Raw genomic sequence first — 18,056 nt, forward strand, 5'->3', positions numbered from 1 at the left:
CAAATGCAAAAGACATGTAATCCACAAAAGTGAGCAAATAAGAACCACTGTTCCTGCAGTGGCAGTTTTACACACATTAGTTAACTATAACTGGCACACTATCAACACCTATCGACCTCAGCAAGAAAATGACTTAGTTTAAGGTTCGGGAAAGATCATGGTTTTCATTAAATGTTACTAAACACATTGTTTCTCAAATCACTGTGAAACTTTCCTGTATTAAACCAGACTGTGATCTCCATAAACTTAATAAAATATTAACTTTAATAATGCTACAAGTGGATATTGCATTGTGAATTGTACTGATATGTATCAACATTTTTGTGACTTGAAAGATATGTTAATTAATAACATTATTCATTATGTTAATTGGAATCATAACGTTTCCTTCAATAGGCAGTGCTATTGCAGTTTATTTCTATATAAATATAGGGTGTGTTTCATAGTTTTATGTGCTTTCCTATAACTTAAAAGGATTGCTCAGAGATATATTTTTGCACTTATATGTCAGAAAGTGTGATAATATCATCAGGTTATCAGTATTGGCCAAGAAAGGCTTCTTAATATTTCTGCCAGCTAATAAGATGGCAATTAAATTATTCACACTTGAATTATTGAAGTGTCTGAAACAGATAGCAAAGTTGATATTTGTAATAATTTCTCAGCGTCAGTCATGCAAGGACGAGTCAAATCACATTCTCACTACAGATTTAATTATCCATCATTAGAGCCGTCATCCCCATGTGTTTGTGAACGACTAAGAGACAGTAAATGTGTATGTGCTGAAAAGAACTGCAGTTTGCAGACTGAGAAACTGCTCTCTGCAATGAGGTGGAAAAAAAATATATGCATATATTAATGTCAGCATCGGCAACTGGCCAAGGTGAGTTGGAAAATATTGACCTAAAGCCAATATCATGCATCCTTACTTACAGGAATTTGGAGGACGTGTGAGTGAGAATTATAAAAAATGGTTCAGATCGACGCGTCAGTGTAAGATATCCTGACGTTTAGTCCCCAGTGGGGGTCAAGCTTCAAAAATGGAAGATTTATTTCGCCCCTCCCTGCCTAAATGCTCACATCTGGAGCCTTTAACATCACGGATCTTCTGCACATCAATATAAATTGGTGTGATTCGACTTTCACTCGTGCATTTCCCTCACACTCTGCCTCATCTCCTCATTCCTAATGCAGCACACCGACCGTCATACCACATCTCCCAGTAGACAGTCCGCTCTCCCACAGCTCGCCAACTTTAGCCCTGGCCGCTAGCACCAGCATATTATTATATTTTAAAAACGTGACACAAAGTAAGTGAAAGTCAATGGAGTGTCTCATCCTGAACTGCAGTAAATACATATTCGCAGGGAGGTTAACAAGGAACCAGGTCATAGATTAATTCAGAGGAGGAAATTACGTTATGTTCTCTTTATGATCGCTAACAGTGAAGTAAAACGACTCGACTTGACCTCATGATTAGAGAGAAGCAGAGTCAGTTTTGACGCTAATTTGAAGCCGACACTGTGCATTTTAATAGCTTGTGTTTTTCTTCTGTCAGGGGTGAGAGCTTCTTAAATGAACTGGAAGGGAAATGATTTGCAGTTTGCAGAGGAATGCTGCAGAGCTGAACTTGGGTCACTGTCAGGGCAGCTGATTCTTGTTGCATCTCTGTTGTTATTGCAGTATTTTTCTCTCTTTTTGGTACTTTTGCTATTTCTCAAACCTTTTTAAGGGAAATGAAGCAGCACTATAACATGATGAATGTAAAAAAGGAAAGTCTGACAGTCTGAAGTTGCCATGTTTGTCCTTGTTAAGGGAAATAATGTTGCATTATAACATGATGAGCATAAAAAAATCAGTCTGAGGAAGTCATGTTTTTCCTTGTTAAGGGAAATAATGCAGTATTATGACATGATAAGCGTAGAAAACTCAGTCTGACAGTTGGAAGAAGTCATGTTTTGCAGTTGCAGAGAATGTGATGAATTTCAAATACACCCGGATGATGTATTCAGCAGATTTATCCCATACATTACCCTCTGCATGCATGGGAAAGAAAGAAACGTGCTTATTTATGCAGGGGCTTCTGCTCTCCAGTCTGCCCTTGTGTTCTGCCTGATGAACTGATTAATTCCCTATGAGCAGTATGAGAAACAGATATAAAGGAAGCGGGAACGGAGGAGGAATTTAGTAAAAGTGACAAGGAGACCGATTCCTGCTTAGTTTTGAAGAGGAGTGATTTTGAGAGGCAGAAAATAGAGCAGAAAGTGAAATAAGTTCTTGTTGGCTGCAAATATTTCAATATAAATCATTCTCTCACGAGGGAAAACATAAAATCCACGTCTAAGATTGAAAGAAAACTACTTTCTCAAGCAGAAAGTGATAGCATCGAGCCGCTCCTTCAGGGATCTCATTTGCTATGACTTCTGCTGATGTGGTTTCCTCCCATAATGCCCTCTTCAGCAACTCTTTGGCTGCAGTCCACCAGAGGATAGACCCTTTGAACCCCACTAGTCGCACACAGTCAGATATCTCATCTCTGCTGCTGCTGCTGCCGCCGCACACCTCCACGGTGGTGGTGGTGATGATGCAGCAAAAAGCTGCGCGGTCAAGGTTAATGAAAGTCGAAGCAGCCCACAGCGACCGGGTTCACGCTGAAGACATAATCAGTGGACCTCCTGCATAAAGATGGTGGTCTTCCTGTCGGTTGTCATCACCCGTACAGACGGGGCAACAGATGCTCAGAGGCTGTAGTCAGCATGTGTTTTATCAGTATTTTACGCTCCCTCCCAATGGAACCACTCGCCCTGGTTGTGGAATACATTTGGAGACACGAGGCAAAACAATTCAAGCATCAACATCTGTCTGTTTAAACATTAATTCTATAATAAGGATACATGATATTAGTTTATATTTAAAGGAATAGTCAGCTGAGAAGATCAATACTACTCTGAAAAGCTGAAACTGAGAAAAATGGGTTTGAAGTCTTCAGGGTTCCTTGATAAACCGTGTAACAGATGGATGGGATGTAATTCCTGTTTTTTGTGTCTTATTAGTCCAATTATTTCACAGCAAAAATCAAAACTGCACTCTGCCTTTTTGGAAAAACAGTCTCAGTTAACAATGTGTTCCTCTAGCTTTACAACATCCTTTGTTGATAATAACCTAAATAAAAATAATTGATATATTTTATTAATTTCCAACTGAATACATTTGAATATGTCATGTCAGATTTAGCTTATGGTCATTTGTTGAGATCTGAACCACAGGCTGGACTAAACTACCAAAAATAGAAAGAAAGAAAACTGCTTCTTTAATAAAGTAGTTATTTAAGCCACACAATGATCTTTCCATAAACCTATGTCATGTTTGTGCCAGAATATAAACAAAACCCTTACCGCTGTATTTATCACTCAACAAAGTCATTAAATGGATTTATTTTTAAACAGTGATTTGTTATAGTGGATTACAAACTGGGGTCTGCGGACCAATGAGGGTCCTTGAGTTGGCTGCTGTTTTGATGGGTTGTAATTTATAGTGAATTTATTATCTTCAAACATAAAAACAAATTAAAAATACTGAATGATTCCTTTATACAAAATCCTCTCAAATTGGGGGCTCTAATGTGCATCTATCGTGGAGGTCCAAGTTTGTGAACTGCCAATACTGGCGTCTATTCAAGAAAGCTTCAGTATGTCGTTCTAGAGATCGTGGAAAAATGTCATATTTTCTCTTTTAATTTCTTGATTTAAAATAGGGCTTAAAATAGCTTCATCTTGAACAACTACAACAGGACACCGATGCATCAGTGTTGAAAATCCAGTTTTTGCAGAATGAATACTCAAACTTTTGATAACAGACGGAGAGTGAAGTGAGGGAGCGGCATCAGCGAGTGAAAGAGAGAAATAAAAAGTTATCTTATGATGTTTCACAGCAGTTAATATTCTAAAGTGCAAATAAACACACCCACACAGGATTTTATACAAATACAGCCAAGGCAAACCTCAGTCTGCTCTGCCTGTGTGTGTGTGTGTGTGTGTGTGTGTGTGTGTGTGTGTGTATGTGTGTGTGTGTATGTGTGGTTCTCTCCATGCAGCTCTCACAGACAGAGAGCAATGGAAAGAGAGGGAGAATGGGATGTAACCGTTTGCCACTATGCTTTTTTTAGAGACTAGAAAATAAGAAAATACAGGCAGGGGGCAGGTTCTGTGCAGATACAGACACCAGCACACACCTCTCATGAATCATAAGTGATGATTTAGAGGAATTATGTTTATATGAGTCTATACCTCCTGCATATTATCTCTTCAAGTAAGCACTCATCCACTCATCAAAGGGTTTGTGCTTATACACATACAGAGACAGCAGATTAAAAAAAAAACCTGCATGTGAAAACACACTGTAGTATATTCACACATACTCAGCAGAAACATAGTATGTTTCACATCCCTGCAATGCCGCAAAATCACACACGTGATTCTAACAGTTGCAAAGGTTGCACATATGGAAATTGTACGCAGCCAAAAGCAGATACCCTCAGTTCAATGTTTATACATTTCCAGATTAGATATCCAGCTAAATTTCACAGCTGTAAATGAGAATTTTGCTGCACTTAATTCAGATTTCTTGATCAATGTTACACTAGCGGACATTTGCTTTTGCAGGTCTTGTATTGTAAGTAGTTGCCCAGGCGATGCACTAAATAGGCAACACACAGCACCACTCTGGTCACACTACAGCACCATCCTGTTAGCAATCAAGGCAGAGAGAGCGGAGGAGACGTCAGCGGACACTGTAATTATATTCTGGATGGAGGCCACGGCGCTCATCTGTCTTCAACGCTGACGCACGGGAAGATGAGAGGTAGAGAGAGGCGGCATCCAGGGCTTGTCTTCGCCTCGTCAGTCTCGCTGACACCTGGAACCGCTCAATCTCCTTACCTGGTGCAGGACGGAGTGGCAGTGAGAGACGGTTGGACAGAGAAGATGACAGGGACGGATGAAAGGAATGAGGATGAGGAGAGTTGATATGCAGAGACGGAGCATGAGTGACAGGCTTAGAGGCTCGACTTGTTCAACTTGTTTACAGTAACTCTCCTTAGTTACATAAAGACACTCTGACAAAGACAGGTGCTAATGAGAACCATAAAGGTTCTTCGGCTTGTCCCAGTGGGAGAAAACTTTTTGGTTCCTGGTAGAATCTTTTAGAAAAGTTCCAGTTGGACCCTTATCAGAGAGTTCTACCTAGAACTCAACATAAAGGGTTATATATCAAGAAGCATTTGTGAAAAGTTTCACCCTTATGATAGATTCTTCAAAGAACCCTGTCTTGGGTTCTATCCAGAACCTCTCAACTCTGTAAGGGTGCTAACATGAACCCACCCAGAGTGCTCCCTTTTTGTGTTTCATCTAGAACCCACCCAGGTTGTTCTACTGAGGATGCTTTTATATCCCAAGGGTTATTTTTTTAATCTAGAACTTAACCATGGGGTTCTGCTGGTTCTACTGGGGTAACTCATGGTTCTATCCCAGTAGAACTGGGGTTTTGTCTAGAACCTACTAAGGGGGTTCTACCAAGAACTTTTTATTTTACAGGGGTTTTATCTAGAACTCACCCAGGGAGCTCTACTGAGAACTCTTTTATATTACAAGAGTTTATTTAGAACCTTTCCAGGGGATTCTACTCGGAACCCTTTTATATTCCAGGAGTTTATTTAGAACCTACCTAGGAGCATCTACCAAGAAGGGTTTTTAACTAGAATCTACTCCAGGGGTTCTACTGAGAACCATTTCATTTTCCAGTTGTTTTGTCTAGAACCCACCCAAGGGATTCTAAAGATAACTCTTATATGCCAGGGGGTTCTAGACAGAACTCTTTTATATTCCAAGGGTTTTATCTATCACCCATCAGGGGGCTTAACTAGTGTGGTATGTAGAACCCTTGACAAAAGAGTTCTTCAAGGATCTCAACAATCCTTGAAGAACTCTGACTTCCAACAAGCCAACAAGACCCATTTGGGTTACAAAAAACCCTTTCTTCAATAAACAGGGTTCTTCACCAGCAAACTGTTCTGAGTAGAACCTTCACCCTTGTGGAATCCTTACATCTCAGAGTGCACACACACACACACACACACACACACACACACACACACACACACACACACACACACACACAGTGAATAACTCATGTGTCTGAATGCAGTCACTGATAATATGTGTGTGTCCCTTCACAAATAATCCCTTTGAACACTTCATCCAACTTTTTTGGTTCTCTTATCGGAGTATAGACTTAAATCCAGCCGCACGGAGCCTATTGGTCGTCAGATTATCTCTCAGCAGAACAAGCGCTCCTGCAAAATGCAAATAAGAAAAGGACTACATTTAGATTCACAACAATGAGCGGAAACACTCTCCTCCTAAAAGACGTCTTCTGTTTTTCCAGGCAGGTCTATTTTTCGCACAAGAAAAAGTAAAAAAAAAAAAAAGAAAAGCTCACCTGCAGCTGAGCGTCGACTCTGTTTCTCAATTCATTATTCATTACTCATACAAGCTCTATTTTAGAAGCTGCACACCCAGCTATATCCCCGCTAAAGATACTTTCTCCTCGAGCTTATGTGCTGCCATGTGTGATGAAAATGAGAAGTGAGCCTCCTGTGCGGGAAGAGGAAGCAGATGGGATTTTTTGCGGGGCACAAATTTGTTTGGATCTTTTTTCTTTCTCCCAGATTTAAGTGTGTGTATACACAAAACACACTCTGGACTAGAATATATAACTATATACAGATTTTTATGAATACATGCATTTATATAAGCCGGCAAAGTTTAGCCACAAATACACACATACATTAGAGGGCGGTGTGGAGGTTACATTTCCTCCTTTTCACTTGTCTCTGCAAACTTCTACAAATACACAGATTTCCACTGTTTGGACTAAAAGTTTGCCGTCTTGCTGAAGCGTCCTCCTCCTCCACCTCCTCCTCTTCCTCCTCCTCCTCCTCCGGGGAGAATCATGCCGATTTTCTTCTGCAGAACTCTGCATATGGCAGCCTGAGTGTCCTGATTTTATGCTCACTGACTCTCATCACCATATCCTATAAGAGGGAAAGAAAAATCTTAATCTGGGTAATGACATGCAGAGCTGTTATTATAACTACTGTTAACTAGTGTGAGAACCTCACGCCAAATCAAAGGGATCGTTCAGGAAAATGCCCCCAAGCAGAACCGTGAAAATGCTGAAGCCGAAAGCAGGACCTTGCATTAAATCTGAAAATTGCAATTAATGTATTATTTAGATGTTGATATATCTGTGCATATAGCTATGCCATGCTAGCAGCACAGCTGTAGTGATTATAGTGTTGTCACAATACAATACCTTTATGTTCAGAAACCTTTTATTTTGAAATTTTATTTTAAGGGTATGAAGAAACGCCTCTAGCAGCGTCTGTTGTTTTGACAACCTAATTATTGTCTCATTTATGGTATGATAAACATTAAATTTAACAAATCATGATTAAAAACAACAACGTATTTGGTCTTTGAAAACAGAAATGATGTACGTGTTTGTTTGCACATGGAGCAGGGAAATGTCACTCCAGACGCAAGTGAAGACTGCCGGGTGTGAACTGACGTAGTTAGAGCTGTCCACTTGTGACTGAATCATTCAAGATGCATGTTGATTCATGGCCTTATGTTCTTAACAGAAAAAAAAACAAGACTTGTAAAAGAGACAGAGAGCGAAAGATGAGGGTCTAGCTGGTCTTTACAAACAGATTGAACTAAAACAGAGATTCCCACCACCCCATGTGTTTCACGTTGCACCTCTTGATGTTATTACACCGTAACAAGCCGCCTCCCACACTAACACTCATACACACAACCTTCCACACATATACAAGCACACACACTGTCTAGTAAAAGGCGTAGAGACATTCGTATTAGCTGCATGACTGTCCCCCATGTTTGTGTGTGTGTGTGTGTGTGTGTGTGTGTGTGTGTGTGTGTGTGTGTGTGTGTGTGTGTTGGGTGTGTGTCACTACTGGCTGTCAACGTTCTTGTTTTTTCTTCACATTTTCTCTTCTGAAGATTTCTGAAATAAATAATCGCCTCTGATCTTGTTTTTTTCTTCACTCTTGTACAGTGTGGTTTTGTCAGCTGTTCTGTGCTGTACGTTTTTACTCCGTTTCATTGTCTGTCAGTGTGTAGACAGACAAGAGAAGCAGACAGAACAGAGCAGGTAGACAGATGATGAACTGGTCCTGCACACAGTGGGTAGCACATTGAGTGAGATCATACACACACAAAAAGAAAGGTCAACTTCTTACCACTAACCCCAGGCAGCCTGGAGAAGAGGTCAGAGCTCACCCACGGATGCAGCAGCAACCTCACTCTGCGTTTTCTCCTCCTTTCTGCAGCGATGACCTTCCTCCAGAGTCGTCTTTGGGGGAGGAAGGGAAGGGAGGAGAGGGGGAGCTGCAGAGTGAGGTCGAGTCACAACCAGAGCCACAGCCACAGCAGCAAGAGCCACAGATTCAACCGCCACAGCCACAGCCACAGCCACAGCCGGAGCCCAAACCACAAACACCACCCCCAGAAACCAAACCTCAGCCAGTACCTGAACCGAAACCCCAGCCGGAGCCTGTGGCAGAGCCAGAGCCGGAGCCTCAACCTGCGGCAGAGCCGGAGCCTGAGCCCCAAGTTGAGGCTCCGCACAAGGATGCAGCGCCGGACGCCCCTAAAGCCCCTTCTTCGCCTTGCAGAGAGGAGCAGACAGTGGTGGAGCAAGAGAAGGACAAGTCGGAAGAAGTTGTGGAGGAAAAGAGAAAGCAAGACGGAGAGGTGGTGGGGGAGGAGGCGCAGGCCGAGCGGCATGAGGCTGAGGCAGCGCAGGGAGAAGAAGAGGAGGAGGAGGAAGGGGGAGGAGCAAAAGGAGGTGGGGCGGGGAGGAGAGCCAGCCTGCATCACACAGCCTCGCCCTTGAGGGTGCAGCGCAACGGGGCCGGCTCGCACTCCGCCACCTCCGACTATGAGCTCTCGCTTGACCTCAAAAATAAGCAGGTAGGGTTGTGTTGGGGACGGGGGGTACGGGGGCGGGGGTGAGTGGTGAGGGTGTTGTTTGGGTAAGGGGAGTGGGTGTTGTACGTCTTGTGGTCTGACATGAATGTGATGTTTAGTTTTTTGTCTGAAGAGGAGGAGGAATTTTGGTTTTAGGGGAGAAAAACTGGTGTTTGGTCAAATTTTTATTTTCGTTTGTTTGGTGTATTGATCCCTGTCGGCACTTCTAGACTTTCCAAAACTGTATCAACTAATGATGAGCTTCCTTTTCTTCATCATCACGAACCATCGTCATCGCCATGCCATCATTTCATTAACATCCTCACATGGTTTTGTCTGTCACCAAATCTGGATTGTAAAAGTATGTTTTCTTAGAGTAATAGAGGAATTTAACTGCTGTGTTGTAGAGCATTAATTTAAGTTAAGGTCTTTTTATACATTGTATTATTCTGACATACGTAAACGTACACACATCAGGCTAAAATAAAGACAATGTTCAAACAAGTTGCATTTGTATCTGCATGAGTAGTTTGTCTTTTCTCTGATGCTTTTTACAAGATTCTCTGGATGATGAAAAACCCCCATTTTTCCATGGAGGAAAAGCATGTGACTGTTATCTGTCTCTCATCTTCTTACAGCCAGTTAAACCGATTTTGTCCGAAACCGATGTGTCTCTGAACTGTGACTGTGTTTGAACACACGTTTTCATGTTCTCATGTTTTGTGTTCTTATCACGCTGTTCATCATCAGGGGCTTGGAAATCATTACATAACCATCTCCATTTCAAGAGCCATCAACCATTAACCATCCGTTTTCATTGTCATCCATCTAACCGACATCCTTCAGTCCATGGAGCTTCAACCAGGTAAGGCAGCTGCAGAGTTTGGGTCTGACCGAAAGGTTTTATACAGCTGCAGATTAAAGGGACAAACCACTGATATTACACATGAAGTTCAGTTGTATGATGTCTTCTTTTGCTGTGGAAGAAAATGACCCTAATGATCATCAAGGTTATCATCAAGGTTATCTTGGACTTAGCTTGAGACCTAATTTTTGTTAACATACAGTTTGCATTACAAGGTGGAGGTTTGGGGTTAGAAAGTGGACATTTAGGAGGCAGACAGGCTCTATTGAAAGGTGCTGTTAAGTTGCAAGTTGTATAGGAATTGTAGGACCCAGTGATTTTCAGAGTGTGACCCTACTGTGGACTAAAAGTCAGGATATCTCTGGACTTTAGAGAAGTGAAAAGCCGTATTTCCTCTATGTGGTGTGGCTTGGCTGGATCAATTGCATGTTGGAAGGTGAGCCCTGGTATTAATGTCTAAATCACCCAATAAGAAAAGGTAACAGCTGCTGGCTTGTTTATGTTTGTACCATTAGCATATACCCTTTTCAGCATGTAGGTTGTGAGCTCAGAGGTTGTTTTTATTTCCCAGTGGATGCCACCTGAAACAAGCGACCAATTGCAGGCTGATACCCACAGAGTACACCGCAGACATTGAGTACGTGAGTCGGACAAGCCTCCAAATATATTGGCAGTCGCTTGTACTTGGTCTGATGGTGGCTGTTTGGAAAACTTGAACAGATTTTTCACCCCTATTGTGAGCTGAGTAGAGGAAAAGGTGAGCAGTGAAGTTGTCAGGCTGGCAGTAAATGTACAGTGCAGGTTACAGTCCGTCAGTGAATAAGGGCTGCAGCTTCTCAAGACCAAAGCAGAGCTCCTTTGTGTTGTTTCTATGATGATCAGCTCCGCCTGCGTTGAGAGGGTACTATCTGCACTGGAAAATGAAGTAGAAGACCCAAAAGTGAGTAAAGTGGAGTCATGCAATGAAAAAAGTGCTTCCTTAATTTATTTTTCAGACACAATATAAACTTGCCAGCTTCTCAATTGTATGTTTTTTTTTATAACATATAATATTTTATAACATTGCAAATGGATTATCTTTGAATCATGGACTGTTTGCTGGACTAAATAAGACATTTTAAGACATTAACTTGAACTTTAGGAAATTGTGTTGGGCATTTTGCATGATTTTCTGTCATTTGGCCAAACAAGACAGTGGAATCAACAATCGAAATAATTTGTTTCAACCCTAAATAGAGCAAGTGCATGATGTTCTTGAATTAAAGGTGTAGTAAACTATTCTAGAGAGAGATAGTTGAGTATTGAGCCACATTTTCAGGTCGCCAAACTACAGACACTTTGGATTGGTGGCTTGAAGATGGAAAATTGTTGAGTCTCACTCTCAGGTCGTGAAAAACTGATGTTCAGGGAATGAGACTCAAGAATCAACTCCTGGCAACTTCAATTACATTATACTTGAATGTTATTATGGGAAAGACGACAAAAATAACCTGACTACCCCAGCTTTAATTGCTTTCATCATGAGGGACAAGTTTCACTGTAACTGTGTTGTGGCGCACTTAACCAGATGTAATCAATAATCCAGAACAATCAGTAAACATAATCGCACCGATGTTAAGTGTTTATCAGCCTCAGGGCACCGTCCGCAGACTGTGAAGATAAATCTATTCAGAGGTGACGCTGTCAGAGTCATTTGGATCAAGTCCTTCTGTGTCAATATTTGTTTAAAATCAGTGAACGAGAAAAAAACGTACAAAATTAGCTGCTGAAGCATGATGGTGGATGTTTACAAAAATCCATCTTCCAAGCGATTGGCCACTGAAAATGATGTATTTGAGTGCGTGTTTCACTCTCTGTTGGCTCCATTTTCACTTCATTTTCCTCACTCACTGCTTCCTTCTCTGAGATTAAAACTTCTCAGCTCCTAACCTGCATCTCTCTCCTCACCTCCATTCTCACTCTTTTAATCTCACATCTCAAAGGCTCCCACTTCCACTATCTCCCTGTCAACAATGCTGGAGATACGCGATCAGTGAGATTGATCTTCTGTCTGTACAGTTGGGGATGCAGGGGCTTAATGCATCTACAGATCAATGTCAGGGTGATTGGATCTGTGGGGTGATACCTTGATTGCTGTGGAAGAACCTCGTGATGAAGTATTTGAGTCGTTAACTCAGTTCAACCTCCAGTTCAACTCAACTTCAGCTGGTTTAAATTTAGAATGTCATTAAATTTTAATTTATGCCTTATAGTAGAAAGCTGGTAGCCTAAATTAGCATGTTATTTTCATGCCATGGGCACTTTCGTGCTTTTCATTAATATGCATTTCTGCTGTTTTCTTCTTGGTCTTCTTTATTGAGATAAACGCACAAGAACAAATTCCTTGTTCCATACAGTAACTACAATAAAGTGCTCATTTTATGGTTTATGTAAGAAAAAACAATTCTCTGCCAGGGGGACTTATAATTCATGCAAAAATAAATAACACATTTAAAAAGAATACATTATTTTACAGCCTTAGGATTAACAGTCAGTGTGCACTTTGACCTCCCATGAAGAAGAGTTTGTTTAATCTCTGGTTGAAGATGCCACTTCTGCTTTAATCACTACCGCAAGACAGGGACAAGAAAAAGATAATTTTAAGGGTAGTTTTGTATTTTTTTTATGTTGTTAGTACAACAATTGTGCACAAAAGTTGACAAAGTTTCCTCTCAGTCTACATTTCATAGAACAGGCAGTACATTTTGCATCACAAGCTGCAACACATGATCTCAGTTAATCCTAAAGGAGAGTTGCTCATGTTAACAAACATGTAAGACATGACATGACGTGCATTTAAAGTTCACAATGAGCATATTCATGTGCAAGTCTGCTTTAACATGGTCATACCCACAGAAACATGTTAACATTTTCACCATGTGACCATCCCATAAAGATAAGTTCAAAAGCAGCACAGCTGCAGCATGAAAATCAGCAGAAAGTGTAGAAAAAGTACTATGCAATTTACCAGTGTCTGGTACTCATATATATTGACATTTGTTGTGAATTGATGCATCTGTGCAAATTGAAAACTTCAGCGAAAAAGGTTCATAAATATAGATAGATTTTATCCATTCATGTTTGAGGCATTCTACTTTTTACTGTGGTAAAAAGCAAAATTCAGTTAAACCAATGTGTAGATTGAACTGTTTTTATTACCGTAGGATTCCTAACAAAATCAGGCAAAGAGATTGCTTATGAAAACTAGCCTTTAGCTAACTTGGGTGCTACATTTGTTTGAATGTTAATTAGTGTAAGCCTACATTGTCCCTTTACAAATAAAAAATAAGATCAAATAAAAGACAAGAGGAAAAAGAAGAGACACTGGAGCCAAATAAAAGAACAAGTTTTTCTGGTGAGGCCTGAGTTCAGTCAGGGGCTGAGCTAGCCTACTAGCTAGGACAGTTGGTACATTGCCTTGTATTTTTGGGAATAAAATCACCTCAAACAGTCAAAGTACAAGGCAACAATTATCCCCACTTTCTATCTGAAGAGACTTGAGGTAAATAACAAAAAGAAATTATTTTTCTGGTGAGATCTGAGTTCAGTCAGACGCTGAGCTGAACAACATCAGTGCTTCCATTGCAGGTTAGCTAGCTAATGTACAGTTGGTAGTTTGGATAATTTGTGTTTATTCACCCTGAACAGCCAGTGGTTATATTCCCAAGATAAAAATTAGCTCCACTTTCTTTCTGAATTAACTCACCTTTCCCATTTTTATTTCAGCAGTAGCCTACAACAGTTTGTCACTAGCTTGATGTTAGCTAGCAGGAGCAGGACTGTGTCTAGATGGATTAGATTTGCAAGTGTTGTTTATTCATTGTTGTACAAACTAGTTATGTTTTATCGTGATAATGCTGTGGTTAAGATCTGCTTAGGTTTAGGCACAAAAATACCTGTTAGGGTTGAGGAAAGATCGTGGTTTATGTTAAAATTATCACTCACAACATCTTTTGCTGGTTAAGGGGTACTGTCTCGACACAACCCAAGAGCCGCCCCTGATGGAGGTAGTTAATCCCAGACGAAGCTCAAACTGTGCAAAATTTAGCTGTTCACAAACCCGCTGCCTCAAGAGTCACGCAGGTTAGTCTTAACGTCAGCTAATGTCATCTCATAATAATTTGAATTCCCTTCGTGTGTCTCAGACTTGTTTGCTATCTGCGTTTTCATTTGCTCTGAGTCTATTTAAACTCTCTCAGCCAAAGCCTTGGGAACACAACACTTTACCGTCTGTTTATATAGCACTGACAAACTGACTAAAAAGTTGTTAATCAAATGGAGAGGTCTTGGAAAAGTAAGTAACGCAGGTTGAATCTTTACTGAGCGCAAAGCTTCTTGTTTAAAATACGTGATGATGAGTCCTGACTTTAAGTGACGGCTCTGATCGTCTCTGCTTCATTCATTGTGACGCCCACAAAAACACATTTATACACTCTTAGAAATAAAGATGCTATCTAGAACCATAAAGGGTTCCCTCGGAATATGACAAGGGTTCTCAGTAGAACCTCCTGATTGATGCTAATTAGAACAACAAGAGGTTATTCAGTTTGTCCCCAGAGGAGAACCCTTTCTGGTTCCTCGTAGAAACTTTCATCCACTTATAACCCTATCACGGAGTTCTACCTAGCACCCAACATAAAGAAAAAAAAAAATATTGTGTAATGGTTCTTTCCAGAACCCGTTCTGGGGGTTCTATCCAAAACATAGAAAGGTTCTACCCAGAGGCCCCTCTGATTAGCTGTTCTGGGTGGACCCACTCACAGATGGTTCTAGGTATAACACTTTATGTTTTGTTCTACCTAGAAATATCTGATAAGCTTACAAGTGGAACCTTTATTAAAACTTCTACCAGGAATCAAAAAGTGTTCTCCAATAGGGACAAGCTGAAGAACCCTTCATGGTTCTAATGAGCATCCCCCAGGAAGTTCTACGGAGAACCCCTCCATGGTCTATCCAGAGCCTTTCCACCCTCTAAGGGTGCTAATAAGAGCCCACCCAGGATGTTCTACTGGGAACCCTACTATATGCTAAAGGTTTCATCTGGAACCCACCTGAGAGATTCTACTGAAATCCCTTTTATATTCCAAGGTTTTAATCTAGAACCCGCCTAGGGTGTTCTGCTGGGATCCTAGCCAAGAGTTTGATCTCAGCCCTTGCGGTAGAACCCTTTTGGAGCCCTTATTTCTAACAGTGTATACATTTCTATACAGAAAGTGCAACATTTAACAATAAAAAGTTAAAATTCAGAAAAGTGGCTCAGGTCAGAGTTCAGAAGTTGTTCCTCATCAAGAAGTTCAGTACGCTCAGTCTTAAAACTGCTGATGCAAAAAGCCATGAACTAGTAAATGTGACGACATTGTTCAATAGGTCGCTGCTGAGAACAGTAAAAATGTGTCATCTTGCAGTTTTTTGTCACTCTAATGAGACTTCATAGGTTTTTGTTTTTCGGCTGCGTCAGAATTAGTCCTTCAGTAACCACTGACCTCTTTCGGTAACTGACTTTGGTCAAGGATGAATCAGCTTAACGGATCACCGTCTTCCGATGACATCAAGTCTTTTATTGTCATCCTCATTTTGTAATACGGTCAGCATTAGTTGTGTCCCAGTTTTGCTGTTATATAATCGTCTCATTAATCATGCAGATGTTTCTGTGCTGTAAGACAGTGTGCATGAGCATGAAGGCTAATAATCACTGCTTCGCATTTTGCCCCTTTTTTCTGCAGCATGTGAGATCTGATAATCTGCTGTTTAACTAATGCACATCAGCCTTTTCTTGCACCTTTGAGGGGGAGACCCATGAATTCTCAAATCATAAATTATTTGACAAGCCTGTATTTAACGTCTCAATTGTACTGGTTTAAAGATATATAACATTTTATTTCTGTCCTGTAAAAAACCTCCAAAACATCACGTGTCATAAGTGAAGAAAAACAACCTTCCACTGAGTTTTTAAGTGCCTTTATTTTACATTTAATTGTGCTCTTCATCTAATAAAATTCAATATCACCAATTTGAAGATATAGTACGTCAACCACATCAATGTTGTCGTGTTTCGGTGTCACTGATTTTTCTTTCAAGAGAAAAAAGGAACATTTTGTGAAATACATTTATTTGTTTTCTTACAGTGAGTTTGGCAGAAATAAGATTGATAGTCACATTGAACTCTCATTTCTGTAAGCTAAATATGAAATACATCCAGGAGACATTAGCTTAGCTTAGACTGGTGAAGTTGCTAACACCCAAAAAACGAACAAATTATTGTTTTAACCCTTTTTTTTAACAGCTCAAGTAAACAGGATCAAAAGTGTTAAATAGTAATCCTTAGAGGTACTTTAGGAGGATTTTGTCACTTTCCAACAGGACCAAGCTAGCATAAGCTAACCAGCTAAGCTAACCAGACATTAAAGTGGTACAGTATCAGTTTTCTCATTTAACTCTTGCCATAAAAGAAAATTTGCATATTTCTCCAAATTTCTTTCAAATGTTAGTAAAAAACCTGTAGCTGTTTGACTCAATAACAAATAATAAAGCTGTTTCACCACAAAATGTCCCACACAGTGTTCTAATGGTTAGCTTAGCTTAGAACAAAGACTGGGAAATGGAGGAAGCTCTAACACTATGAAAAACCACTTTTTAGTTTTACATTTTATTTTTGTATGGATATGACAACTGAGATAAAATTTGTTTAGCGTGCTAGCGGGTGAATTATTTTACTTCCAGACAAAGCCAAGTTAAGCTAAAGTAAGCTAACCAGCTAAAGTAAACAGATATGACAGTTATCCCCATCTAGTGTTTGTCATAAAAAGCAAATGAAAATATTTCCAGGGTCTGTGTCTGTGTGACAAAACTAGCCAAATGCCAGATCAAAACCAGCACCAAAACATCCCAGAAGCCAATAAAAATCAACTCAAACACCAGCCCAGTGCACAAAACTCAAAATATGCCCCTGCCAAACCAAGTCCAACAGAATTGCTATCATTGCCAAAAGTAGAGTGACACAATTGATATTTAACATGGCAGCAAAAAAACAACAAAAAAACAAACAAACAAACAAAAAAACATTTCCCTAAACAGTTTTTTCATCTGGGCTGTGTTAGTTACAGGAGATACAGTGTATTATCATAAGTAAAACATGTAGAGCAGTTCAGTGTCACACACACTAACCTATTTCTTTGTCTTCTCAGTTCACATCAAACTATTATTTAAAATAAAATGTAATTTCTGACTCACTCACTCTCACTGTGGCTGCTGTTATGGCTCGTGAGTGGACTAATACAGGTGTTAAGGGAAAAAAGGTAATGCCTGCACACTTACTCCAAGCCACAAAAGTTCAGTAATGTCAACGTTTGGATCTTCGTCAGGCCAGAATGAGAGAAAAGTTCTCTGATGCTGTTTCTGTCAGACTTGCACTTATCTGATGTGTGTATAATTACTCTGCTTCTAAACACAGGTGTTACCAATCATACTAATTAAGGTCCAGTAGAGTCTTTCCAGTGAGGCATCATGCACAATAGCAGCAGCCTGACTCCGTTTGACCTGCATGGAACAAACGTTAATTAGAGTCATTGCTAACACCTGTGTTTACCCTACTGTTTCATCACAAAATAGCTTGTGAAAAGCTCTGTTCTCTTATAATGTTCTAAAATAAAAGGAAGGACATAATAATCATGAAACATGACCTTAAATAGCAACATCTATCCCTTGAAATCACTAAAAAAAACATGCTGTGTAATGTACTTTCAGTTGACCTTTAGTTCAGAGACACATTTCCATTTGGTGCGCAAACATTTCCAGACGAAAATATGTTCCTTTTTGAAGCCTCTGGGTATTAATATTTCATATATAGACAGACAAAGTCCCATATTTGAAGCCAGGATATCCACCATCACTATCTGATGCTCAAAATCTGCCTTTGCTCCTGCAACTCAAAAATATTTGACATGGATCGACTTGATTTAAAACTCACATTTCTATTGCAATGAAACCATTATCTCAAATGTCTATACTGATATTAAACCCTTCATTTTGTGGATATATGGCTCCTTTGACCTATACTGCTCTTTAAATATTTACACATCTCATTTATTCACATTTATCCATCT

General features: G+C 40.1%; 1 protein-coding gene across 2 annotated transcripts in view; it reads left to right on the plus strand.

Annotated features, from left to right (window-relative positions):
• Positions 1-18,056, plus strand: part of iqsec3a (IQ motif and Sec7 domain ArfGEF 3a) — a 153,544-nt gene that overhangs the window by 63,325 nt on the left and 72,163 nt on the right. For both annotated transcript variants that reach the window (XM_084711497.1, XM_084711498.1), the window contains exon 3: positions 8,411-9,053. In XM_084711497.1, the coding sequence (XP_084567623.1) occupies positions 8,411-9,053 (643 nt within the window). The remainder of the gene's footprint in view (positions 1-8,410; positions 9,054-18,056) is intronic.

The sequence above is a fragment of the Lutjanus erythropterus genome, chromosome 22 (genome assembly GCF_056507025.1).
Source record: "Lutjanus erythropterus isolate fLutEry1 chromosome 22, fLutEry1.hap2, whole genome shotgun sequence".
NCBI classification, from domain to species: domain Eukaryota; kingdom Metazoa; phylum Chordata; class Actinopteri; order Lutjaniformes; family Lutjanidae; genus Lutjanus; species Lutjanus erythropterus.